Source organism: Anabas testudineus, chromosome 2 (assembly GCF_900324465.2).
Source record: "Anabas testudineus chromosome 2, fAnaTes1.2, whole genome shotgun sequence".
In the NCBI taxonomy this organism is placed as follows: Eukaryota; Metazoa; Chordata; class Actinopteri; order Anabantiformes; family Anabantidae; genus Anabas; species Anabas testudineus.
This window is the reverse complement of record NC_046611.1, coordinates 4,300,155-4,325,833: the sequence shown is the minus strand read 5'-3', so window position 1 is coordinate 4,325,833 and position 25,679 is coordinate 4,300,155. Positions and strand designations below refer to the sequence as shown.

General features: G+C 40.6%; 1 protein-coding gene across 10 annotated transcripts in view; it reads left to right on the top strand.

The window, feature by feature from the left end:
* The window catches only part of LOC113164923 (protein unc-80 homolog), a 44,105-nt gene extending 18,786 nt beyond the window's left edge, over nucleotides 1-25,319 (top strand). For 2 of the 10 annotated variants that reach the window (XM_026364470.1, XM_026364462.1), the window contains 44 exons: nucleotides 896-1,068; nucleotides 1,210-1,422; nucleotides 1,545-1,680; nucleotides 1,866-1,999; nucleotides 2,159-2,336; nucleotides 2,416-2,655; nucleotides 4,066-4,163; nucleotides 4,248-4,436; nucleotides 4,521-4,628; nucleotides 5,103-5,241; nucleotides 5,514-5,695; nucleotides 5,852-5,983; nucleotides 8,204-8,390; nucleotides 8,557-8,688; nucleotides 8,810-8,953; nucleotides 9,169-9,269; nucleotides 9,431-9,517; nucleotides 9,628-9,811; nucleotides 10,056-10,150; nucleotides 10,248-10,337; nucleotides 10,510-10,611; nucleotides 10,705-10,885; nucleotides 10,997-11,262; nucleotides 11,800-11,934; nucleotides 12,032-12,170; nucleotides 12,444-12,540; nucleotides 12,616-12,807; nucleotides 12,896-12,988; nucleotides 13,078-13,296; nucleotides 13,475-13,705; nucleotides 15,050-15,173; nucleotides 15,262-15,387; nucleotides 15,475-15,598; nucleotides 16,172-16,378; nucleotides 16,619-16,803; nucleotides 16,971-17,136; nucleotides 17,287-17,466; nucleotides 17,549-17,696; nucleotides 18,350-18,406; nucleotides 19,304-19,385; nucleotides 20,112-20,217; nucleotides 20,545-20,565; nucleotides 20,799-20,986; nucleotides 21,642-25,319. In XM_026364470.1, the coding sequence (XP_026220255.1) occupies nucleotides 896-1,068; nucleotides 1,210-1,422; nucleotides 1,545-1,680; nucleotides 1,866-1,999; nucleotides 2,159-2,336; nucleotides 2,416-2,655; nucleotides 4,066-4,163; nucleotides 4,248-4,436; nucleotides 4,521-4,628; nucleotides 5,103-5,241; nucleotides 5,514-5,695; nucleotides 5,852-5,983; nucleotides 8,204-8,390; nucleotides 8,557-8,688; nucleotides 8,810-8,953; nucleotides 9,169-9,269; nucleotides 9,431-9,517; nucleotides 9,628-9,811; nucleotides 10,056-10,150; nucleotides 10,248-10,337; nucleotides 10,510-10,611; nucleotides 10,705-10,885; nucleotides 10,997-11,262; nucleotides 11,800-11,934; nucleotides 12,032-12,170; nucleotides 12,444-12,540; nucleotides 12,616-12,807; nucleotides 12,896-12,988; nucleotides 13,078-13,296; nucleotides 13,475-13,705; nucleotides 15,050-15,173; nucleotides 15,262-15,387; nucleotides 15,475-15,598; nucleotides 16,172-16,378; nucleotides 16,619-16,803; nucleotides 16,971-17,136; nucleotides 17,287-17,466; nucleotides 17,549-17,696; nucleotides 18,350-18,406; nucleotides 19,304-19,385; nucleotides 20,112-20,217; nucleotides 20,545-20,565; nucleotides 20,799-20,986; nucleotides 21,642-22,136 (6,806 nt within the window). In that variant the 3' untranslated portion in view covers nucleotides 22,137-25,319. The remainder of the gene's footprint in view (nucleotides 1-895; nucleotides 1,069-1,209; nucleotides 1,423-1,544; nucleotides 1,681-1,865; nucleotides 2,000-2,158; nucleotides 2,337-2,415; nucleotides 2,656-4,065; nucleotides 4,164-4,247; nucleotides 4,437-4,520; nucleotides 4,629-5,102; nucleotides 5,242-5,513; nucleotides 5,696-5,851; nucleotides 5,984-8,203; nucleotides 8,391-8,556; nucleotides 8,689-8,809; nucleotides 8,954-9,168; nucleotides 9,270-9,430; nucleotides 9,518-9,627; nucleotides 9,812-10,055; nucleotides 10,151-10,247; nucleotides 10,338-10,509; nucleotides 10,612-10,704; nucleotides 10,886-10,996; nucleotides 11,263-11,799; nucleotides 11,935-12,031; nucleotides 12,171-12,443; nucleotides 12,541-12,615; nucleotides 12,808-12,895; nucleotides 12,989-13,077; nucleotides 13,297-13,474; nucleotides 13,706-15,049; nucleotides 15,174-15,261; nucleotides 15,388-15,474; nucleotides 15,599-16,171; nucleotides 16,379-16,618; nucleotides 16,804-16,970; nucleotides 17,137-17,286; nucleotides 17,467-17,548; nucleotides 17,697-18,349; nucleotides 18,407-19,303; nucleotides 19,386-20,111; nucleotides 20,218-20,544; nucleotides 20,566-20,798; nucleotides 20,987-21,641) is intronic. The other 8 variants (XM_026364472.1, XM_026364463.1, XM_026364467.1 and 5 more) reach the window with 8 other exon arrangements.
* Nucleotides 25,320-25,679: the final 360 nt, after the last annotated feature.

The window sequence follows — 25,679 nt, the reverse complement described above, 5'->3', positions numbered from 1 at the left end:
AGGCAGACATGTTGCTCTGATGGAAACTGTAGGTATTAGTCTGAACAGATCATCCTTTCTAAAGCAAAGAAGATTTTGGCATTACAATAAAAAACAGGATTCTTCTTCCTCTATAACTGTGTGCTGTGTTACCAACTCTACATTCCCTATGCACGTCCTGTTCACAACGAACCCTTCCTCTTTCCTTTGTTCTCTTTCTTTGTGTGAGAAAGAGAGGATTGGTAGTGCCTCATTTCTATAAAACCATCTTTCTGCCGTAGAGCGCATTTCTGTGGTACGTCAAGCATGACGCTGTCAGTGCTCTCTTGTCTCTTGTGTGGTGATGTCTGGTGGTATTTTCCAATGCCTGAGTTTCAGTGAAGTAATAAAACAAAGGGTCCACAGACAGCTTTCTTCTAAATGGCTACAGTTACACTTGTTATTTCAATATGATTTGCAGTATCCCATTATAAACAATAAATTGTATCAAATGAAAAATCTGCATTTTATTGCTCTCAAAGTAATCTTCTTTTTTTTTTTTTTTTTGGACGGGAATGTTTCTAAGATGATGAAGGAAATCAAAGAAGCATAGTACACATAGTACAATTGAAAATTCAAGTGTAGCTACCGCCAGTGGCTGTGTGTTCATCTCTCACTCAGCTTCATTTGTCAGTGGCTCTTCAGTGCTTTATGTCCTGGATGGTGATGTTGCTTGATGCAATGTCTAAATATAATTTTTAGTATTGTTGCAGATGCAAAAATATCAAAAACACAGTTGTTGTCAAAAAATCCTTATCCTGCTCTGTTACACTTTTTCTCCTCTCTGGCAATCAGTCTTTTCTTTATCTTCCCCTCCTCTTCTCATCCTCTCTTGTCTTCCCGTTGCTTTTCTTCTTCTTGTCATTTTCTCGTACAGGTCCTCATGGTTTTCAGGAGCGCCTAGCAGCCAGTCAGGAGGCGATGAAGAACAAGAATGTGGTTAATTTGGGAGCCATCCGACAGGGTATGAAACGCTTCCAGTTCCTCCTGAACTGCTGCGAGCCAGGAACGATACCTGATGCCTCCATCCTTGCTGCTGCTCTGGACCTGGTATGTTTCATTTTTGGACACAATGCATTATTGTAAACTTGTCGTCTTTAGCTTTGCTGTGTACAAAGCTGTGTAAAAAGCTGCCACTTTAGTAATAAGTCCATCACTTTACGGTCTATATGTATTTTCTGGTTCTTTCAGGAAGCTCCAGTTGTGGCCCGGGCTTCCCTTTTCCTGGAATGTGCCCGATTTGTTCATCGCTGTAACCGTGGAAACTGGCCAGAGTGGATGAAAGGCCACCATGTAAATATTACCAAAAAAGGACTGTCAAGGGGCCGATCACCGATTGTGGGCAACAAAAGAAACCAGAAACTCCAGTGGAATGCTGCCAAGCATTTCTGTCAGTGGGGAGATGTGAGTTACAGACTGTTGAAACTGATAATTTAAGGTGACACTTAATATTCAAACTGTATTTTATATCTATAATCTATATCTATAATTATAAGAGTATGTTTCTTTATGTTTATTCTAATCAGGCAATTGGCACAAGACTCAGCGAACTCTGTCACTCTGACAGCGAGAGCCCTGCAAACATCCTTGGTTACATTTATGATGAAGAGACAAAACGGAGAATGAGAAAAGAAGATGAAGAAGAGGATTATTTAGATGACAGTGAGTCAGAAGATGTGTTAATGTCTTAACAGCACAGTTTTGGTTGATATTATATATGTTTGTGCATTTAACTTTAAATATTTGCATACATGCGGTCCCATCATTATTTAATTAATGTAAATTAAAAAATGTTTACTGTTATTTCCTTTTTTCTTTTTTTTTCTTTTATATTAATTTCAACAAAGACACAGTCAATCCTACAAAATGTGGCTGCCCTTTCGCTCTGAAGATGGCTGCTTGCCAACTGTTGTTGGAAATCACCACTTTTCTCCGAGAGACCTTTCCCTGCTTACCACGGCCACGCACTGAACCACTTGTGGTCAGTAGCCATATCTTCTGGGCACTAATATAACGTATATTCACCTTTTGTGTAGTTGGTTAGTAGTAGGTTATTGATAATCATTATATGAAGCAAATTAATATGTTTGTTGTCTATATGTACAGATTATATACAGTAATTCTCACATGTTGGCTGCAGGATCTGGACAGCTGCCGTCTGCGTTTGGACCCAGAACTTGGCCGCCATCGCTATGAGAGGAAGATCAGCTTTGCTGGCATCCTGGATGATGAAGACGGACACGATTCGCTGAACAGTAGCAGCCACACTTTAAAGTCCGACACCACCTGTGAGGATAAGAAGACCCAGGAGGCCCAAGGTAAGATCTGACGCCATGCAGACTGCACCATTTTGTTGATTATTTTTGTGACTGTTCAGTACTCATCGTATAATTATAGACAATCTCTCCCCGCTGCAAACATCACCAGTGCCAATCCGTAAGATTCGTATCGGAGGATCTCGGCTGCTTCAGATTAAAGGGGCTCGCAGTTTCCGTGTTAAAAAAGGTGGATCTCTGTCCTCCATACGCCGGGCTGGGAGCCTCAAGAGCACCAAACTTTCCCGGCAGGATTCTGAATCAGAGAATGAAGAAGGGCTGCTGTCACAAACGCACAGCAGGGACACTGTTACTGACATAGGTAAGACACTGATGAAATGAATGTTATTGACATTCTGCTTGTGTTTCGTCAGCCTAGTCCCAAAGACATTTTAGTCTGGGTTTCTAGCATGGAGAGACATTTTAAATAAAAATGTTTAATGCATTCAACAGTTTATAAACAATGCAGGAGCAGCAGCAATAGGTAAATTGCAGCAGCAGTTTTTATTTGATGAGGAACATAAGGTTCAAGAGACACTTAACATTTACGGTGCATCACCCAAATATTCACAGCGCTTAACTTTTTCCACATTTTGTTCCACATTAGCCTGATTCCAAAATTGATTAAATTATACATTACACCATAATGTCAAAGTGAAAGACGTTTGTGTAAAAATCTATGCAAATGTATTAAATAATAAAAAAAATCATGTGTACATAATTATTCGCAGCCTTTGAGGCACCTTTAGCACCAATTACAGCCTCAAGAGTATTATGCCACAAGCTTGGCACCTATTTTTGTGGAGTCTCTCCCAGTCTTCTTTGCAGCAGCTCTCAAGCTCCATCAGGTTGGATGGGGAGCATTGGTGCACAACCGTTTTCAGATCTCTCCAGAGATGTTCAATTGAGTTCAAGTCATGTGGTCATTGTCCTGTTGACCACCCCTCACCCCAGTCTAAGGTCCAGAGCGCTCTGGAACAGGTTTTCGTCAAGGATGTCTCTGTACATTGCTGCAGCTTGATCTTGACTAGTTTCCCAGTTCCTGTCGCTGAAAAACATCCCCACAACATGATGCTATGACCACCATGGTTCACTGTGGGGATGGTATTAGCCAGGTTGTGAGCGTTGCTGAGGATTAGGATAGGATAGGCCTAAATGTTGGAGTGTAGCAGAGATTGTTGTTCCTCTGGAACGTTTTCCTCTCTCCACAGAGAAATGCTGAGGCTCTGTCAAAGTGACCAATAGGTTCTTGATCATTTCCCTGACTAAGGCCCTTCTCTCTCGATCACTCAGTTGGATCAGGCAGCCCTCTGGAAGAGTCTTGATGTTCTTGATGGAGCTAATTTTAACCTTTAATGCTACAGAAATTCTTCTGTACCCTTTCCCATATCTGTGCCTTGATACAATTCTGTCTTCGAGGTCTAGAGACGATTCCCTGGACTTCATGGCTTGGTTTGTGATCCGACATGCAATGTTAACTGTGGGGCTTTATATAGACAGGTGTAAGCCTTTTCATATTACTTTCATATCAACTGAATTACCCACAGGTGGACTCCAAACAAGTTGTAGAAACATTTCAAGGATGATCAGTGCAAACAGGATGCACCAGAGCTTAATTTGTCATTTTGTCTCATTTTTATCCCAAAAAATATCATAGTAATTTATTTATTATTATTATCACCTCTGTTGATATAAGATCTAAAAGGGCATATGTTCCCTTTTTATGTTGCAGGCAGTCCTTTCAGCACCAGTGAACCCAGCATAGAGCCAGAGGGCCAGAGCTCTGGGGGCGCGGAGGACAACTACCACCGCAACATGTCGTGGCTCCATGTATGTTTGTCACTATATGCGTATGTTGTGTCTGTGTTCCTTGTTACATACTGACTCTTGCTCTTGTCTTGTCTCTGGGCACAGATTATGATCCTTCTGTGCAACCAGCAGAGTTTCATCTGTACCCATATAGATTTCTGCCATCCACGCTGCTACCAGCATCACAGTCGCTCCTGCGCTCGACTGGTCCGTGCCATCAAGCTTGTGTACGGTGAGACCGTGGATAGCCTGAGAGAGGACAGCATTGGAGGGCGTCCTAAAAAGAATAAAGAGGTGGGTTTTTAACATGATGGTGTACAGGATTGACTGAACAGCTGTATTTCCATTGGCGGATTATTAAAGTCTCTTCATCTTCAGTGTTCTGACAAGTCTTGCCTGAGGACCCCATCCATGAAGAGACGACCCACTGACTCCAACACAGAAGGAAAGAAGGACACAGGCATGCTCAAGTATATTCGCAACCAGGTGATTTCAGAGTTAGTTAATGTTGTATTCCTCTTGAAATAAAAGAAACAAAAAAGAAGAAAGACTGGCAGGACCCACATTAAGGATTATCTTTACTGGCACTGTCCATTTATTTGGCAGCAAAGGTAGAAACAACTAGTCTTAGACATTCTTGAAACTGTTGATGCAGTTACCAATAGCTAAAATGAACAAAAGTCCTTTCTGTATGTTATATGTTAGGTTTGAGTGTCTAAGCTGAAGTGAGGTTAAGTTGCATTTTAGCGCATGCATTTTTTCTTTTCAGTTTTTGCTGCAGGTACATTAAAAATGTCAAAAAGTAACCTGAACTAGAGCTTAAAATATATATAGTAAATAAACATTTGTCAAAAATGTCACTCAATACTACCTTAAGTAAATTGTTATGCATTTTGATTATTCACCTTTAAAGTGTGTTTACCTCCAAAATCTTATACTCTTGCCTTTTGTTTCCTTCAGGTGATGAGTTTGTCTCCGGCTCCTCTTTCACTGCTGATCAAGGCTGCTCCCATCTTGACTGACGACATGTACGGAGACATCCAGCCTGCAGCCTGGGAACTCTTGCTCAGTGTAGATGAACATATGGCAGCTGCCGCTGGTAAGCCGACCATCATGCTGTGCATCAGTAATCTGTGGGTCACCCCTGCATTTTATAAATGTCAAATTATAATGTTCTCACAGTATGTAAAGAATTGTGTCCCTTGATATTTAACTGCTTTGTATTCGGTCATTATCTCATCATTTCTCTCTCATGTCCGTTGCATCTATACCTCTTTTTCATGTCCCTCTTTGGTCCTTTCTTCTCCCTTGTGATTTTTTTTTTACTAATTTATTTAATTTCACTTATTTCTTCATCTGAATCCCCTCCAGCTGCCATGTTCCTTCTGTGTGCCGTAAAGGTCCCAGACACAGTGACCGAAATGATGATGGCGGAGTTCCAGCACCAGGAGGCCTGCCAGCGCATTAACTCCATCCTGAAGTTTTATACACTGTGGCGTTTCCGCTACCAGGTTTGGCCTCGCATGGAGGAAGGAGCACAGCAGATCTTTAAGGTACAGAATAGAATAATGGTCTAGTTCTAATACTTTTTATTTGCATTTTTCTCAAATAAAATGTTTTCATGAAACTGCTTTCACGATCATAATATATGATAAACTGTTATAAAAGGTAATTATTCTCAACCTTATATCTCATGTTTTTTGTTTAAGATCCCCCCACCCAGTATCAACTTCACTCTACCTTCTCCTATACTGGGCATGCCTTGTGTCCCCATATTTGACCCCCCATGGGTGCCCCAGAACACTGGCAGTGTCCAGGACCCAATCAATGAAGACCAGTCTGTAAGTCTCATCCCATATGAATTGCATAGATAGCATACAGTATATTCAGTAATAATATTTGCTAGATGTACTAACAAATTAAGAATAACACCAAATATAACGTTTTTGAGGTATTTTTATTGAGTGCATCCAAAATATTGGCCTTTAATCATGGCTTATTATTATTATTATTATTATTGTTGATATTATTATTATTATTATTATTGATATTATTATTATTATTATTATTATTATTATTATTATTATTATTGATATTATTATTATTGATATTATTGATATTGTTGTTTTGTATAACTGTGAAATTTGGTAATGCGTATAACATGTGTATCAAATCGATCTACAAACTGACATTAGTTTGTCAAGTTTATATTCAGTATAAACCTGTAGAAAAGGTGGGCATTGTATACTTAAAGGGTTTGATCTAAATTGCAACACAAAAACATATTTCATCACTTGTGGTATCTGGCCATGCAGTTTGTTTTATGTTCTGGAAAGACACATTGGTTTCAATTACAGCTTTACTAATAGTGTGACTTTAAGAGTGGCAATATCACTCAGTTGGTCCACTACTTTGGTCCAGATGTTGTACAGATGTCCATGCTTTACAGGAGATTAACCCTAATGACCTTTGATCTTGTGCCACCATAATGTTAACATCTGTTATTTTAAGTGAAATCTCTTTCAGTAACTTTTCCTCTAGCATCATTATCAGGTCAGTGTTTGTGACCATTGGCATGTTGTCATAGTGACCATGTTTGCATTAGGCTCAAAGCACTGCTATGATCAAGCAGAACCATTAACATGGCTGTAGACTGTTTTGTTAAAAAACAAATAATTTACCTTATGTGTGTTAAACTTTGGGTGTCGCTCATTTATTTCAGATCACCTCCATTGTAATGTAATGGTGGGGAGGCAGGCATTAACAGTTATCTCAAAATGTATGGAAAATAAAATCAGAACTGTCAGCATGGTTAGATAAAGCTAAGTAAGGAAATATGTTTTTGTAATATGTGTGAGCCAGTACTCTAAATACCATAATTTGTAAAATACTTGATTTTCTAATAGTAGTTCCTCACATTGAAACTTATTTGGGATTGGTTCCTGCTTAATCCCACAATCTACCAAAAGCAGATACAGTGCACTTTTGACTGCTTTAATATACATTTGTTATTGTTTTGCAAGTGTAATGTGAACATCTGCACCAAGAAATCTACTAATTTAAGAAAACATATTACATTTTTAAGGTTGTTAAGTTATTTTATGTAGTAAAAGATTTCTTGGTGTTTCATTTTACTTTCTTGTCTTTTTGTGCTTAAAAAGCATGATTGTCAAAATATATTTTAGAGACTTTGATGATGACCTGCAAGCACACGTTCTATAATTTATCTATCAACTGTCTTTGTTTTTAGTACCCCACATTAATTCAATCAGTCCATACCATAGTAAGTTGGTATTTCTGTCCGGATGTTTGTGCTGATGCATCTTGTTACTTCAGATCATTAATGACAGAAGGGGAAAAAGTCTCCATTGAGTGTTGGGACGTGCAGGTTTTCATCATGGATAAGAAGCTGGGGCAGTTTCATGGGTCATTTTAGATAATTGCATCTTGATCACTGATACACACCACACTCAAAATCAAACAGTATGTTAGTACCTGGTCTGATTGTAAGGAAAATTAACAGCATGCATCTGACATTCAGACATTTTGTATGTTTTGTGCTGTGGATGCATGGTCACTGATTGAAAATCACTTAGCTGTGTATGTTTGTCATAACATGTGTTCAGCCTTTTTGGATATGTCACATGTATCGGCACTCGTGTGAATGCTGTGAGGTATTTACTGTACACAAGATACAGTAAATTCTCCAAATTCCAGTCTGAATACATTTGTTTGTGTCTCAATTTGTCACAATTGAAATCTTTCCTATTCAACATGTCAACAGTGTTCGTGATAATTCTGAATGGCATTACAGCATGATATCAATGTGCTGGAGGAGAGTTACTGTATTAATGTGTTGTCCAGTCTTTTTACATTGCAAAATGCTCCTTAGATGTAAAAGTATAACTAGAATAGCTGTGCACACACATTCCTAAAAAAACAAATTGTCAGTTTTGTTTTAATTTGTGCATTCTCTCATTTGGAATTGCTTGTGTGTATGCATACGCTGTTCGACCTGTTGCTGTTTGATCCAACACCACTCTCCACACCCCTTTTTCCAGAAATCCTTCTCGGCGCGAGCAGTGTCACGCTCCCACCAAAGAGCTGAGCACATCCTGAAGAATCTGCAGCAGGAAGAAGAGAAGCGGCGCCTGGGGCGTGAGGCCAGCATCATCACAGCCATTCCCGTGGCTCAGGAGGCCTGCTATGAGCCCACATGCAGCCCACCTCCCGAGCAAGAGGAAGAAGGTGGGGCTACCAGACACACAAGCACGTACTATAGAGTTCTACACAAGTACTAATGCCTGCTGGAAGAGTTTAATGGGAATTGATGAGCTGTTAACATGTTATGATGGTACAGAGCTGTCATTTTTCTTTCATCCACTGTGGTTATGTCTGACATTGATCCTGCCAGCAGAAGAAGTGGTGAACCTGGCGACACGCCGGCTGTCTGTCAGCCCATCCTGTGCCTCCAGTAACTCCCACAGGAACTACTCTTTCCGTCGGGGCTCTGTGTGGTCTGTCCGCTCATTGGCCAGTGCTGAAGGTATGATACAAAAAACTTTCTTACTATTCTAACCTTTATTATAGAACTATGATCAGAACAAAAACTCAGCTTATGTTCCTCAGTGATCACTCAGAAGTTTAATTTGTTCATTTTGGGACAGATGAAGAAAACACAACAGAACATACTCCTACTCACCACATGCTACAGCCACCCCAGGCTGTCTTCCCAGCATGCATCTGTGCTGCAGTCCTACCAATAGTGCATCTCATGGAGGACGGGGAGGTTCGAGAGGACGGTGTGGCTGGTAGGTGTCAAATAACAGATAGATTTTATTCAACTGTGTTAAAATAGGTGATTTATCTTTGCAGCATTTGATCTAAATATTCTATAAAAATACATGTAAATATAAACATTTTGCATCAGTGTTTTTTTATGGAGATCGTGGGTCATTCTGACTCTGGAAACAAAAGTATATACTGTGCTTGCATCATACAAATAGTGAAATCGGTGCTTTTTCAGTGAGTGCTGTTGCCCAACAAATCCTCTGGAACTGTCTGATTGAAGATCCAGCCCTGGTTCTTCGCCACTTCCTGGAAAAACTGACAGTGAGCAATAGACAGGTAAGCAAACACCTGTAGATAAAACATAGCTTTCCATTGTGATTAATCACAATGTTTGTTTCTGAACTGTTGGACAAAATCATGGACGATAAGTAAACACACTAAAAGTTAAAAATGGGAAATGTAACCTGTGGGATGACTTGTAATTCTTGTGCTCTCAGGATGAGCTGATGTACATGCTGAGGAAGCTTCTGCTCAACATTGGAGACCTGCCTGCCCAGACCTCGCATATCCTCTTCAACTACCTGGTGAGGCAACAGTTAACTTTATTTATGTCTTTGTGTATATTTGCTATTTTCAGTATTCTATGAACTTTCTGATAATCATCTGTTCTCTAAATCAAATCTGCCTCTTTTAGGTGGGACTGATCATGTATTTTGTGCGGACTCCATGTGAGTGGGGTATGGACGCCATCTCAGCCACACTGACCTTCCTGTGGGAGGTGGTTGGCTATGTGGAGGGACTCTTCTTCAAGGATCTCAAGCAGACCATGAAGAAGGAGCAGTGTGAGGTCAAACTGCTAGTCACTGCATCCATGCCAGGTAAACGAACTTTTACCGCTTGACAGTAATAATGATTATGATACTACTGCAGATTGTAATGATGCAAACAGTACTGCTATTAATGGGTTTCTACAGTCTATTAAACTAATATCCCATTCATTTAGTTTCATGTACTGAGACAAATGACCTTAAAACATGAAATTTAATTGAAACAGACTGAAGTGTTATTTCTTTTTAACATGACTAATATGTCAGATATTTTTATTGTGTTTTGGTAATGCAGGAACCAAAACACTGGTGGTGCACGGGCAGAATGAATGTGACATCCCAACACAGCTTCCAGTCCACGAAGACACTCAGTTTGAAGCCCTGCTGAAAGTAAAAGAGACTTAGTAGTCCAGGAGTATATGAATGTTTTTCTGTGTAAGTGGCATACAGTCAGCTAATGGAAAAATTTTATTCTTTCTTTAATCAGGAGTGCCTTGAATTCTTCAACATCCCTGAAGCCAGATCTGCACACTACTTCCTAATGGACAAACGATGGAACCTCATCCATTATAACAAGGTATACAGATAAGTACCATCTTCCATTTAAAAGTCCATTAAATTAGTTATTCTCAAAGCTAGAAGATGCTATTTTAATGATCTCATATTTAATTTTTTCATATTTTTATTGAATGTCAGCAGAACACTACTGGTAAAATTTTCTATATGATATTGCCACTTTCCTCTTAAAGACATATGTAAGAGACATCTATCCCTTCCGGAGGTCAGTCTCTCCTCAACTCAACCTAGTCCACATGCTGCCTGAGAAAGGGCAGGAGCTTATCCAGAAACAGGTATGAAGATTTAAAATTGGGCAATTAAAGCTTGGAGAAATAGACAGGCTGGTAATATGGCAAAACATTTTTTATTTCCTTTGTTTTTTGTAGGTATTTTCTCGTAAACTGGAGGAGGTCGGTCGGGTCCTCTTCCTTATCTCCCTCACCCAACATATGCCAGCTGTGCACAAGCAATCTCATGTTTCACTGCTCCAAGAAGACCTCCTGCGCCTGCCATCCTTCCCAAGAACTGCCATTGATGCAGAGTTCTCCCTGTTCAATGAACCCCAAGGTAGCACAGAATCCAATTGTATCACCACATGTTTTGTCTATATTACAAATCATTATATACATGTTCCTCGCTCCTCAATCCTTGGCTTGACGCTTCCTCTCTATTTCCCAGGTAAGGAGCTGTTTGGTTTGGACACCCTCCATAAGGTGCTCTGGATCAAACTGCTGGAAGAGATGTTTCTGGGCATGCCCAGTGAGTACCCGTGGGCCGACGAGATGATGCTTTTTCTCAACGTCTTCAATGGGGCACTGCTGCTTCACCCAGAGGACAGCTCCCTTCTCAGGCAGTACACAGCCACCGCTATTAACACTGCTGTTCACTTCAACCATCTCTTCTCTCTGAGCGGTTACCAGTGGATCCTGCCAACAATGCTGCAGGTACAGATAAATGTGTCCTGCAGCTAATTTCTAGCAGTTCTACTAGAGTCTGAAGTTTTTTCAGTAAATGTTTTAGTAGTATTTAACACTGACATTTGGCCTTTACAGAATGTACTTTAAAACACGGAGAACGTTAAATCAGTCAGGAAAGATACTAAGTCACTTTGTCTTCCCCCACTCCATCCTCCTCTGAGATGGTATCTTCTAGCTTGCCTGAACACAACTGATCCAAGAAATCAGCAGTGGCCAGCGCCGGGATAGTTGGAAATATAGTAATACAGTATGTGTTCATTAGATGACATAATGTCAGAACTAGAAGTGTTACCTAGCCATTTTGCTGTTTTGAAGGGTCTAATGAATAATAATAATAATAATAATGCCTCTAATACAGTATGTAGAGATCATATTGGTTAACAAAGATTTGTCCTTACTTATCAGATTTCAAAATGTTCTCCCCCATTTTCTCCAACAGGTTAAAGTTATATCCTTCCTTTTTCCACAAAGCCACAATTTGCCCTCTCTGTATTGTTGTGACAGGTCTATGCTGACTATGAGAGCAACCCTTTACTGAGGCAGGGCATTGAGTTTTGCTGCCGGCAGTTTTACATCCTTCATCGCAAACCCTTTATCCTGCAGCTGTTTGCAAGTGTGGCTCCGCTGTTGGAATTCACAGTGAGACTTTTCACATACATATATTGTGTTTATGTTCTTGGATGCCTCCAATATGTAAATTCAGCTTAAGTGAATTTCTCTTGATCTTCCATCCCAGACCAGCACCAGCACTGGCCTGTCTAAAGGAGTGTCAGCACAGTGTCTTTTTGACCTGCTGGTCTCACTGGAGGGTGAGACCCAGGATTCCTTGGACGCTTTGGAGTTGGTCAAGGCAGAGAAACCTCTACGATCTCTAGGTAAATTGTCAAACATTGACATGTACTGTGGTCTTTTCTAGCACTTAAATTTACACCTTAAATATTCCTACTTCTATAGTATGAAAATTATAACTAAGATGTGATTCTTTGTGATGATTACGGTAATTAAATTAATTAATATAGCCCAGAAATTAGTCATGACGAATTAAGATTATAATGTTCACAGAAAACTGTAAATGCAAATAGTGTTAGTGATCTATATACACAAGTTGTACAAATAAACTAAATTAAAATTTGTACTCTCTTTTTCAGATTTCTGTTATGGTAATGAGGACTTAGCATTTTCTATCAGTGAGGCCATCAAGCTGTGTGTCACTGTGGTTGCCTACGCCCCAGAATCCTTCAGGAGGTATGGAAACACTTGTTTGGTCATTCATTCCTCTGTCCTCTTTCTGTTGTTCTGCATCTACATCTTTATCAACAGGTCTTTCTGTTCTCTCTCCAGCCTCCAGATGCTGATGGTTCTGGAGGCTCTGGTCCCCTGCTACCTCCAGAAGCTGAAGTCCAACACAGTTACAATGGAGTCAGCCTCTGCAGCCAGGGATGAGATTGCAGCCATTGCTGCTCTAGCTACATCACTGCAGGCCCTGCTCTACAGCTCAGAGGCCCTCACAAGGTCTGACTTGAGCAAAAAAACTGTGAAACAGGCCTAGAAAATGTGTGTCTGCAGTAGCTCTATCATTTTATCCACATCTCCTACACAGGCCCATGACAGCCCCACAGATGTCCCGCTGTGATCAGGGCCACAAGGGTGGCACGACAGCCAACCACACAATGTCTGGAGGGGTCAACACCAGGTAAGGATCATAACATGTTCAGTTGTAGGAGATGATTTAACTAACCTTGTGTCGTTCCCAGAATAGTTTGATCCCATTTGTATACTCAGGGACAACCTCCACCTGCTGGAAGAGGGCCAGGGCATGCCAAGGGAGGAGCTGGACGAGCGCATTGCCAGGGAGGAGTTCCGGCGGCCACGGGAGTCCTTGTTAAACATCTGCACTGAGTTTTATAAACACTGTGGACCGCGACTCAAAATCCTGCAGAATGTTGCTGGTGAGCCCCGAGTAACGGCCTTGGAGCTACTGGACATCAAATCCCACATGAGGTGATGTGATTTATTCATGACAGAGTTTGAAGTGTCTTTCAGGAAATTTGTTGTGAAGGATTTGTGATTTGACAAAACAAGTTGTCGGGTTAAAGGAAAACATTCCAGGGGGGATGTTCACCTTAAAAAACAATTTTAAGTTGCACTGACACTGAGTCTGTGTGTGTTGTTTTCCCAGGCTGGCGGAGATTGCCCACGCCCTGCTGAAGCTGGCGCCTTATGACACACTGACCATGGAGAGCCGAGGGCTGCGACGCTACATCATGGAGATGCTGCCCATAACTGACTGGTCGTCTGAAGCTGTCCGCCCGGCCCTTATCCTCATCCTCAAGAGGCTGGACCGCATGTTCAACAAAATTCACAAGATGCCTACGCTCAGGTGCGCTCGCCCACAGGCACTATGCACCAGGTCTGTTGAATACAATCCCAATTTTTCTCTGTCTCCCTGTGAGTGTATCGTGCTGTACCAGTGCCGTGGTGTGTACAGTAGATAGACGGCTTCTTGGCACTGTCCTCTGTAGCGCTGCCTTCGTGGGTGATGTACCGTAAGTGCTGCTGTGGTGTGTTTTTGTGCAAGCACATCAGGGTGTATGAATTCATGCGTGTTGGGATGTTTGTACTAACATTGGTGTTTTCTCTAAGCTAGCAGTGTTAAGTCATGAGAGTTGATGCAGATTTTCTGAACAGATTAACTCAATATGAACAATGTCTGCTGACTAATATGGTTAAAGGTGTTAGTAATGTTAGTACTTTGAGTGAGTCTAGGTATATATTTACTAAGTGGCATTGTTTCCATTTGTAATAATAATGAATCAGTATTCATTTATTTTATGTAGAGCCTTAAATAATTTATATATAACAGCAAGATTCAAATGAATGATCTTTAATGTAGCATATAGGATTTTACAGAAGTTATACTGTATGTCAGATATTAATGGACAGGCTATTCCACAATTTAGGGCTATGGCTCAGTACTTGAGAGCATACCAATGTGTTTAGGTAGTGGAGTATAGCAGGACAGACAATCAGTTATGTAACACCACAAGAAAATGTTCGGAAATACAGCCTCTAAATTAACCATGCTATATATTACAAGTGATAATTGAATATATCAGATATCATTCCCTGCTAGCTGCCATTATGCCTATTCCATTAAAGAATTTACATGAAGCTTTTCTCTGTGCGATTTTTTAGATTTTATAATTAAACCAGTTAAATAATTTGTACTACTTAAGATATTCTGTCGAGAAGCTGAACAGGAGAAATAAAAAAGGCAAAAGACAAAAAAAGGGCAAAGCCGCTTCATCTTCCATGACATAAGACTGGACCTTACAGGCTCAGAGGGATCACTGTTCACAGGTGTGTGCTTCACACAAGAATATCTTACTGCAGTGTTGGGTGTGCTGTGTTTGTGAGCTTTGCAGTATTTGCTGTCAATTTGACCTTTGTTACTGTCAAAAAGGTGATGATTTAAATGGAAAGAAATATTAATAGAGTGGTCTCATCCATACATATGGCGGTATTCTACTGTTCTTTAAAGATTTGTGAACATTTAATGCTGATCTTATAGTATGCCACATTCAAGTCATGGCCTTCAAGCCAACATGCTGGAAATATTAATGGCCTTTCCCAGTCAGCGTCTGTCACACATGACATTAATGTGGCATAAATGTGTTTTAGTCTTCTTTCAAATTTGTGACAATATGCTTTTGTTCGGGTGCGGGTTGTTCGTGTATGATTGTGTGTTCTCCAGGAGACAGGTGGAGTGGGAGGCAGCCAGCAGCCTGATCGAGGGGATCTGCCTGACTCTTCAGCGACAGCCGATCATTTCTTTCCTCCCACACCTTCGATCCCTTATCAACGTCTGTGTTAACCTGGTATGGGAAAAAACAAGATGGCACAAACCATTCTATTATCGCTGTTGTCCGTTATGCATTTTAAGCATTTATTTTTGTGTGTTGCCAGGTTATGGGTGTGGTTGGACCCTCCAGTGTAGCAGATGGGCTTCCACTGCTCCACCTCAGCCCCTATCTTTCTCCTCCACTGCCCTTCAGCACAGCAGTGGTCCGACTGGTTGCCCTACAAATCCAGGTAAGTTGCAGCTGAACTCATTTTACTCTTCCAACAAAACTTTACCTAAAATACTTAACTTTGCTTCCTCTGTTTTTCTTATCATAGGCCTTGAAGGATGACTTTCCACTGAGTCATGTGATCTCGCCTTTCACCAATCAAGAGAGGCGAGAAGGGATGCTGCTTAACCTGCTAATTCCATTTGTACTGACAGTGGGGTCAGGAAGCAAAGGTAAAAGCTTGTGACACACATCATTTCAGCCAGCCACGACTGGTTGGGGTGATTGGAAGGAGGAGAAAGAAAAGAACAGCAGGCCAATAAAAAAAAAACAATAGAATAAATAGGATAAATAATAGTATACATGCCGTCTGCTTTAAGCTATGGATTTGTGAATCGTACCATGGAGATAGCTTTCTCTGATTAACTACCTTCTTTTTCAAAGGGGCACCAGTATTGAGTATTGTTCAGAATGAGGCTGCAGTATTATTTGTACTGTAGTAAAGTTAGGATGACTGACTTTACCAACCATGCGTTGGTACATGGCTCTGAAATAAAAGATGGAATCAGTTCCTTAAATTTCATTCAAATTAACATATTCATCCTGCTGCAGTCAGGTTTCAGTAAGACAAAATAGGTCTATTTGATGGTCACTTATCAAATCATTCACTAAATCATTGTTTACCACTTGGTAACAAGCAAACCTGCAAAAGATACCTTACAAAAGACATTATTGACCAAAAATGTAATTGCACTTCAACTTTATGCTTTGTTGTTTATATTTTAATGTGTGTTTCCCCTTTGCAGACAGCCCCCACCTTGAGCAGCCTGAGATCTTCCTCCTTCTCCAGACAGTCATCAATATCCTTCTGCCTCCTCGAATCATCTCCACCTCCCGCACTAAAAACTTTATGCTCGACGCATCACCAGCACACTGCTCCACACCAGGCGACACAGGGAAGGATCTGCGCAGAGAAGGGTTAGCTGAGTCCACAAGCCAGGCTGCATATCTAGGTATGAACGAGGAGTGAAAACAGAACTCTTTCTTTCTCTGTACTTAAAACCTTTAAAAAAAATGAAACCACTCTCCCTAGAGCACAACACAAGTTCTTTCCTTGGCTCAGATATTTTGCTTGCTTTGTACCTTTCTTGTAATTTGCTTTGGATAAAAACATCTGCCAAGTAACTAAATGTACATTTTTATGGTTTCTTCTGTTCCTGCCACTTTCCCGTCTCAACCTCTTTTCTCTCCAGCTCTGAAGGTGGTGCTGGTTTGCTTTGAGCGCTCTTTGGGAAACCAATGGTACCGGCTAAGCCTTCAGGTTAAAGAAATGGCTCTGAGGAAGGTGGGTGGCCTGGCCTTCTGGGACTTCATCGACTTCATTGTCCGAACGCGCATCCCTATTTTTGTCCTACTGAGGCCCTTCATACAGTGCAAGGTAAAGGACCGGTGTCACAGAGATATAATTTTATTGTTAATTATCTTGTTCCGACATCACAATTTGTGAATTCTTTTAGTGCACCATTTCTCCTTTGAACTTTTCAGTGTTTTGTGTCACTGTCTTTAATTTTCTCTGCCTCACTGGTCTATATTTTTTTTTTGTAGTTGCTGACACAGCCTGCTGACTCCCAGGAGGAGATTACTGCACGTCACCATATCGCGGACCAGCTGGAGCGACGCTTCATTCCGCGACCTCTTTGCAAGAGCTCCTTGTTTGCGGAGTTCAACAACGAGCTCAAGATCCTCAAGGAGGCTGTGCACAGTGGCTCTGGTCCGACTTTTACACTGAAACAAAAAAGCCTGTTATGCTTTTACATCTTTTCAAAACATAGTCTACTTCAGATGAAAGATTGTATTTTTTATTAGTAGTTACACTATTAATATGTCTACTTTGTCCATTTATTGTACCATCACCCAACAGCTTATCAGGGCAAGACATCTATCAGCACAGTGGGCACCTCTACATCAGCGTATCGCCTCAGTTTGGCTACAATGTCACGCTCCAACACAGGCACTGGCACAGTTTGGGAGCAGGACAGCCAACCATCACGCCAACCCTCCCAAGACACACTCAGTCGCACTGATGAGGATGATGAAGAGAGTTAGAAAAATTCCTGTTTTACTTCACATTTGCATTTTTAGAAATCAGAACTGAACTCACTGCTCTCCATTCTTGTCTCTAGATGACTCCATTAGTATTCCCAGTGTGGTGAGCGAGCATGAGGCCTTCCTGCCCAGGGTGATATCACAGCGCCGCTTCTCCAGCCATGCCACCGGTTCAGCAGCTATGCAGCCCGAGGTTCCCCGCACCACCATGCTGCCAAGCCACAGGTAACATTTCTCACAAACATATGCATGCACATATTTAAACACATAAATATGATGTCCCACAAATTAGAACTTTAATTCAAATGTAACACCAGCAAATATTGTAATGTAACAAATTGTAGTTCTTTATACAGTATAATCTCACTGAAGGCAACATCAGTAAGTGGAGCCAAAGATATATATTTATGCTGAAACCCAGTGAAAAGACAAGGGGCTAAATCTCTGCATAAATGTACTGTCACAAATCCATATTCATATTGTAATATAGTCCAAACTGGCTCCACCCACTGAGGTGTAACCAGTGAGATTATTTGTTTAAAATTGATGATTAATATATTGGCTTGTTTATGTAATATGAAAATTTATATTTCGAGGAGGATCAACCAGTCATATCCCACAATCACAGTCATTTATTTCTGTGTATATCTCTGTTGATTTTATAATGTTTTTTATTCAGCTACTTCACAATGCTGCTCTGACATAACTAAAACTCCTTATCTTGGTAAGAATGTTAAAAAAACTGCTTCACCTTCAGGGGTCAGAGAAAACACCTTAGCTTCCTGTACTCATAAGGAAGGTGCAGTGACTTGGGTGGTAATGGATCTCGACTGCACTCCCTAAACTCCCATTCTCCCGCTTCGCCCCCCTTTTTACAGTGAACCCAATGTGCTAGATGAGTCCCAGGGACTTCTGCAGGAGGGTAACCTCTCTAGGTACAGTGGCCCTCTCTGTGTGTGTGTCCCGTTGGTGCGTTCTTGCATCTTTTCGCCAGTAGTAGGGGCATCGCCTCGGGACGGCCTCCTCTATTGGCCGCCTCACCGTTGATCACTCATCTACATCCAATCAAATCACCTTGGCCCGTCACACCGCCCTCACCACCCCAACTTACCTGTCTCTCTCTTTCTGTGTGGGTCCAATATGCCTTGTCTCTGTCCCCTTCCCCCACTTCCTTTTGAGCTCCACACTGACCCTCATCTTCTCAGCTCATCTGCTGTGCTGTCCTAACCAGGCCCCTACTCCCTATTATTAAAAAAAAAGCCCTGGAGCCAGGGAGCTCTGCCTCTCCTCTGTTAGCTGTGGGTCTTCACCAAAGTCAACCTCTCTCTCATTGGTGCCATGGTGTTTCATACTGTTTACATGTCTATAAGGCTTCTCGCTGATCAAATTGGGCGTCCAACTCTGGATACCAATCTGTAGGGGCAAGGGGGAACTGGGGTGGCAACCATAAAACAAGGATACTTTATTTTTCTTTATTCCCAGTATGTCCAATCAGTTTCACAATTTAAAAGGAGTGAAAAGGGACTTAAAATGTTAATTAAAAAAACTAATAAACCCTAAGACTGCACACATTTATTTTGTCGGTGTTGCTGCTCCAGCCCCTACTATCCCCTTTTGTGTTTTTAGTGTATGAATCATGGCAGCACTGTTTCTTTCTGCACTGTGACTGTGTGTGTTGTGTAGTGAGTAAATGGGTAGAATAGCTGCGACATCTCGTGGTCACTCTGCAAAAAAACAGGTTTCATTATGGTGATGCATTTCTGTGTCTTTTGTGTGTGTGTTCGTGTGTGAATGCACACGTGTGTATGTGCTTATCTGACTGGTTTAAACAGGGTCGCCAGTGTGCAGAGTGAACCAGGCCAGCAGAACCTTCTCATACAGCCACCTTTAGGACGAAAGCGTGGCCTCAGACAGGTGTGGATGACTTTTTCTTAATTTCTTAACCAGGTGGGCAGTGCAAATGAAATGACTTTAAGTTAAAATCAAGGTTAATAATAAACTAAACAACTACAACAGAAACTAAGTGCTTACCCTGTTTACCAAGCAATTTCCAAAAGGAAAACTACAATAAAGTTGAAGGGAAAAAAACTAAAACTAATGAAAATGTAAACCTGGTTCAAACACAGGAGGGGGAACAAGAAGTGTGCAAAGAACCTGACACCCTAACAGCAGACTTCCTTGTCGACCTAACCTAAGAAGAAAGTCCAGTTGCCATGACTCAACCTTATAATCCCTCATTATGCAACAGCTCCTATGTTGAACAGAATTTAAATAGGTCTTTATATATTAAAAGTATAAATACGGATTCTCTGAGAATGAAGCTCTGAAAATAACACAAGGAGTTACTAAATAACAGTGACTTAAAAAGTATAAAATAATTACGAGCAAGGCATAATGTAATTTTGCTTCTACTGGAAACTGAAAGTCTGTTCAATTCATCAATACCAGCACAGCATAATCATCTGAACACTAACTGAAGTGTTTTGAGGTGTGCCGTATTTGTGGTAGCTTTATTATCAGCTGAAGATTTGTTTAACAAATACTATCAGCTGTAAAAACTGAATAGAACAGTGGACCAAGGCAGCCACAGTACCACTGTGGATTATGGTAAATGTAGCTAATTGAAAATCTTTCTTGCAGATGCGACGCCCCCTGCTGTCTATTCCAAAGAATGAACCACGTGGTCGATCTGGAGCGAGACTTTCTACGACCCGCAGGAGCATCCAGCCCAAGAACAAACCACTGGGTAACAGCACATGAGCCTTCATGAGTGTGTGTTGGTGACTGGACATGAGTGTGTATGTCTGAGAGTGATGATAACTTTCTTAAATTGTAATAAGGGGTGAGTGACTCTGAGTTGCCCTGCACTTCAGATCCAAGCGTACAATAAATCCAGCCTGATAAATCCTTAAAAACAGATGTACCCCTTTAAAATAGTTAGTGCCATGTGCTGACTTGAGATGACCCGCCCTCCCCATTCACAACCTCTGTGTTTGTTCTTTGTTGTATCACCTGTCTCCAAACTGACTCTTCTCACTCTGTTCTGTCTCATGCCCTGTGTTTCGAAATAAAGAAACTTTATTGGACTGTGAAGGTGAGACACAACCTTTAACCCTTCCTCTCCACCCTGCAAATGGCCCATCCCTTTTATCTGCAACCTCACCCAATAGGACGCTCTGCATGTCTGTCTTGCATCCCCTCCCAGTCCCTGCCTAGCCCTCCTGTCCTGTCCCTGCCTCCACTCTCTTTGGTGGTGCTGATGTGTTAGCGAGTTGCTAGCTGGTGCTGTTGTCTCTGCTTTGATTAAGCATGCATATGTGCCCACAGCGCATGGAGACCAAAAGAGGTCAGTCACCTTTACCGAGAATCAAGGCCAGCAGACTCCCAGCACTGTGGACCCTCCACCTGAGGGCAGGAAGGCCAGTCCTGCCCCTTCAAAGTCCCCCACGCTGGAAGTGCCTTCTGCCTCCTCAGCCACAGTCACTGCCGACCTCCACAGCTCTGCTAACACACAGGTAGGAGCAGCTGCGTGAGTGCTGGGGAGGTGGTAACTGTTAACAGAAAACATTTTGGATCATTACCAGTTTAAATTCATTTCTTTTGTGTTTCTTCTTTTCCGACGGAGACCCGAAGAGGTCAGGTGGTAAAATAACCCTGAATCAAATACATTTTAAGGTCAATAATGTCTGCAGACACATTTGCTGCATCGTGCCAGTGGCTAACAATGATGCATTTTGTTTGTCCTACTGTACAACGTGACCGTTCTTCATAGCAGTAGCAACGGTAAGGCGTTCAGGGATTGTATATAATGTAGGTTTTGTTTCAGAATCTTAGCAGTACTTGTACATTTAAGGGATCGTTAAAGTTCTGCATCAGGCTTACATCAGGCTCTCTGTTCTCTAAAGATCGGCATCAGGTATTGGAAAACCCATATTGGTCGATCCTTATTTTACATAAATATATAAATCTGGTTTCATGTTTTATATTATTCTCTATATTTAATACTAAATGTTTCAGGTTTTTATATATTCATCCAATGTTACCTGTTGGAAAGACATAAAATCTGAAGGTATAATACTCTGTATAATACTCTGTGAATACGCACCACTAGAACTAAGAGCACCACAATTACAAGCTGAATCTACAGGTAAAGTATGTATCCTCACTCAGGTTCCTTCAGGTATAAGCAGCAATGAGAAGAGAGAGCAGTGGGGCCTCCGCAGCAGCCTCTCCCCTCCCCCCTCTGTTTCCCGCCCCACCACCCCAGCACCCTCATCTGGGACCTGCTCCCCACTGCCCCTGTCCCGAACCTGCTCTCCTCTCCCCTTATCCCGTACCTCCTCTCCTCTCCCCCCTCCGCTTCCTGTGTTGAGCGCAGCACCCGCCCCAGGCCCCCCGCCACCACCGTTGCTGCCTCCAACCCCGCTTCTTCCTCCACCGGTGTCGTCCAGGATCAGAGAGAGTCCTGGAGACGAGGACACGACGGCACTCCTGCCGCGCAGCGACACCCTGCTGCAGCTTAGCGAGGATGACGGGACGGAGAACCCCCTCCTTACTCCACTGTTGTCCCCTCCCTCACCTCGTCGTTCACCCCGCAGGTCACCCCGCCGCTCGCCCCTGCCACTCTCCCCAGTTGACCTAGACCTGGATGAGTCTCACGTGTGAGGGCGGTCACAGGTGAATTGTACCTTTCTGTCTGTAATCCAAACTAAACGCTGCACAGAGACCAGCAGGGAACCGAAAACAAGGAGGCTATGGGGCATAAGTACATCGTTTGAAAGAAAGGGAACATCCAGACGAGAAGTTTCGTCTGGAATTTGTCTACTGATCAACTGTCCCTTAAAGTGTGTCTACAACCCACTCACTTCATTTGTGCTCATCCCCTGTGTGATAAAAGCCTTTTCAGTTTCCCCTCAGTCTAGTTGTTTAGTTTGGACTTTAGGTGAAATGTACAAAACTCCTTACTCTCCCCGTCAGAGATGATATCAACATGAAAGTTATTTTATCTGTTTGTGAGGCTACACAACCTGAGGGTTGAATGTACAATATATTATAGTAGCTAAACTGCTTTATTGTTCCATGTCCACAATAGAGTATCATTCAAATACTGGATTGTTATAAGTCTGGCTATGCTAGCCATTTTACCGTGATATTTTTATTTTTTTTATATTTCAAGTAATAATAATGAAATTATTAAGAATCAGAAATTAAGTGATTCATATTTAACTAAATAATTGTTCTAATATATTTAAATGCCAAACATATCTATAATGTAGAGGTCTACAGTAGATACATTTAAAAGGGAAATACTATAACTTTTACAAAGTGTTGCAAAGATTATAAAAGAGATAATGCTGAAGTTATATGAAGAGTATATTAAGAGCCATTCTAAATCTATGGGTGAAATGAGAGCTTTTTATTAATGAAGTTTAGTAAAAACAGTTTATGTATTTAAACATTTGTTATGGAACGTGAGGAAAAGTTTTATATTTAAAATCTTTCTGTGTATGTTGTTCATCTATGTATTCTATATGTTGATTACACTAAAAATCTTCACAGAACAAGTTGAGGAAATTTGAAATTCAGCTTTAAGTATCTCAGTATGTCGGCTGTTTTTAAAAGGGCTTGGTACCAATTTTAGTGAGAAAGCCACAGCTAAATCTACAATTTATTTATTTTAGTTTTTTTATTTTTTTTTTACAAAAAACATTTATTGGATCATTGGGTAAATTAGTTTATTACACTTAACTAGTAACTAAGTGCAAAGGTGGCTGGGGAAACACAGTTAAATCCATGCTAAAGCTAATTAGCTTAGCTAAGTAGGAGCAGCATCTTACCTTTCTATTGAAACTGTGATTTGGTGCATATATCTAAAGTCTAAAATCCAGTATAAATTGATCTCTTACACTTATTGCAATATGAATATTTCCAGTAGGCAGTAACCAAGCAAAATGCAAAATATACTATATTGCTTCAGTGTCTCTTTACATTAGTAATATGTTTCATTGAGTTCTGTTCTCACATTACTGAAACAGCATTAAAACGATGATTTAAACAGCTAATCCACTGACTAGGTCAAAGTACATTTGAATGCAGTACATCCTTCCGATCAGTCCTGGGTGTTTCTACAGCTCAAAGCTCTCAATGTGCAATCATAATCATCTGTCCTTGAACTAAATTTTACAGTGTGTATTGTGTGTTCGCCGTTTCAGCAGATTATTTGTGACCAAAGATCTTGTGTTCCTGTGGTCTGCAGCTATATCAAGTCTAAATAGCACTTCTGAGAAAACATATATTTCCAAAAGACTTGTCCTGCAGTGTTGTTGTTTGTATCTGTGATGTTGTCTTATGTTCACAATGATGGGTCAGAGTGACTCTTCTTTTAATTGCATTTGTAATGTAATTATGCAGTAGATAGCTGTTACCTCATTGCCCATTCCATGCCTTAACAGAGACATATTAACACGCTTGTCGATTTTAACATGTCCGTTTACTTAAGATTATTCTGTCTAGTAAAACCTTCGTACCTCCACAATGTTTACCTAAAACCAAATCCACTACCTGCTCACCTAAATGCATTTTAGAGCTTTTTAACAGTAGGATATTTGGAGTTTTGCAACTCTAAATGGCATTATTGAACCTTTATCGTATTTCATAATAAATAATAAAACTGGGCAAATTATGAAAACAAAGAAATATTCGAACTTAATTGTATTTGTTAGGATGAAACACTGTTTTGTATGCTAAACATACTTCTTTTACATTGATCTGCTGATTTAATTAAAGGCTGCTCACAGGCTTCACATTCAAGCAGACTACTGCATCTAAAAAAAAATTTATATCGTGACAAAGGTAATTTAACTAAGTGAAACTCTATTTTACATTCATTGCATGCTTTTTTGTTTTGTTCTAATTTAATAGAGTATCTCAAAATATTAGAATATTTCCCAGGATCAATGGGGAAAAAAACATTTACAATACAGAAATGTGCACCTTCTGAAAAGGTAATTTATGAACTTTGTACACTTTCGTATCCATCAGTCAGGCACAGTAATACCATCAGTAATGCCATCAGAAAATACCTGGGAAATACCTTGAAAGTTCTGCTGGAAAGGGAAATGGACATTTCCATAAACTTTTTCAGCAGACAGAAGCATGCTCAGAAAACACCAGCAGAAAACATGCCACCTCCAATACTAAATTATACAAAATCTATCAAAAAGAAAAGAAAATGCTATTTAGTGGCAACTGGACTTGTTTCAAGTTCTTGAAGACATTTCACCTTTTTCACAATATACTGATTTGTTGAGATGCAGTAGTGTGTATATGTATTATGTTAAAGCAGATTTGTGCCATAATTCACACCGGTGCACTGAGTGTGTCAGCTGCTGTTCTGTATTTAATGTGTCACAGAGATTTCCTGGGTTTGGTTAGAGTGAAAATAAAACAGCTTCTTAATATTTTTAATTAAACATAACTATATAAATTGTATTTCTAAAACAGAACTTGTTACTGCGATGTTTCTAGCTAATTAATGTATTAGCGTGTTAAAAGAGAGGAAATGCAGACATTGTTCTCTCTGTTCTGATGCAGTGGATGTGCACAAACTGCCCAGTGTTTCTGTATCACCTTATATCCTGTCGTCTAAATTCATGTTAATCCAACATTTTTTTTCCACAATTAAATACAGCTCAAATCCACAGAATACAAACTGTACCTCCATATCAATGTCATGTCCCAATCTCACCAAGACCTACAAAGACACAAGTACCTTTTAAATGTTCCATGTCTATGTCGAATTATGTCTTTGTACAAAGTTAGAATAGAGCTACAATATATGAAAATAATTCTGCAATATATTAATAAATGGAAATTGTTTACAATGTTTTCCAGCTTTCTGTCCATTTTTAACCATGGAGGAAAATGTCACAGATACATATGCTGGCGATGCCAAAGCATTATGAACATGTTAAGATGATTTTAAAGATGAATAGCTCGACATGTCAACTCTTTTTTGTAAGCTCAGTCTAAGATTGATTCATGGATCTGTTATTCTTGAATTTTTACGTTTTCTCTTTTAGTGGGGTGGACAACAAGTGCATAAAATCAACTGAACTTACAAACCAAGTATTTCAGAAGATTTATTCTGGGGTGTGAAACTCTAAGGTAGAAGGATCAAATTCAGTATCTGTTTTTTATCAGAGAACA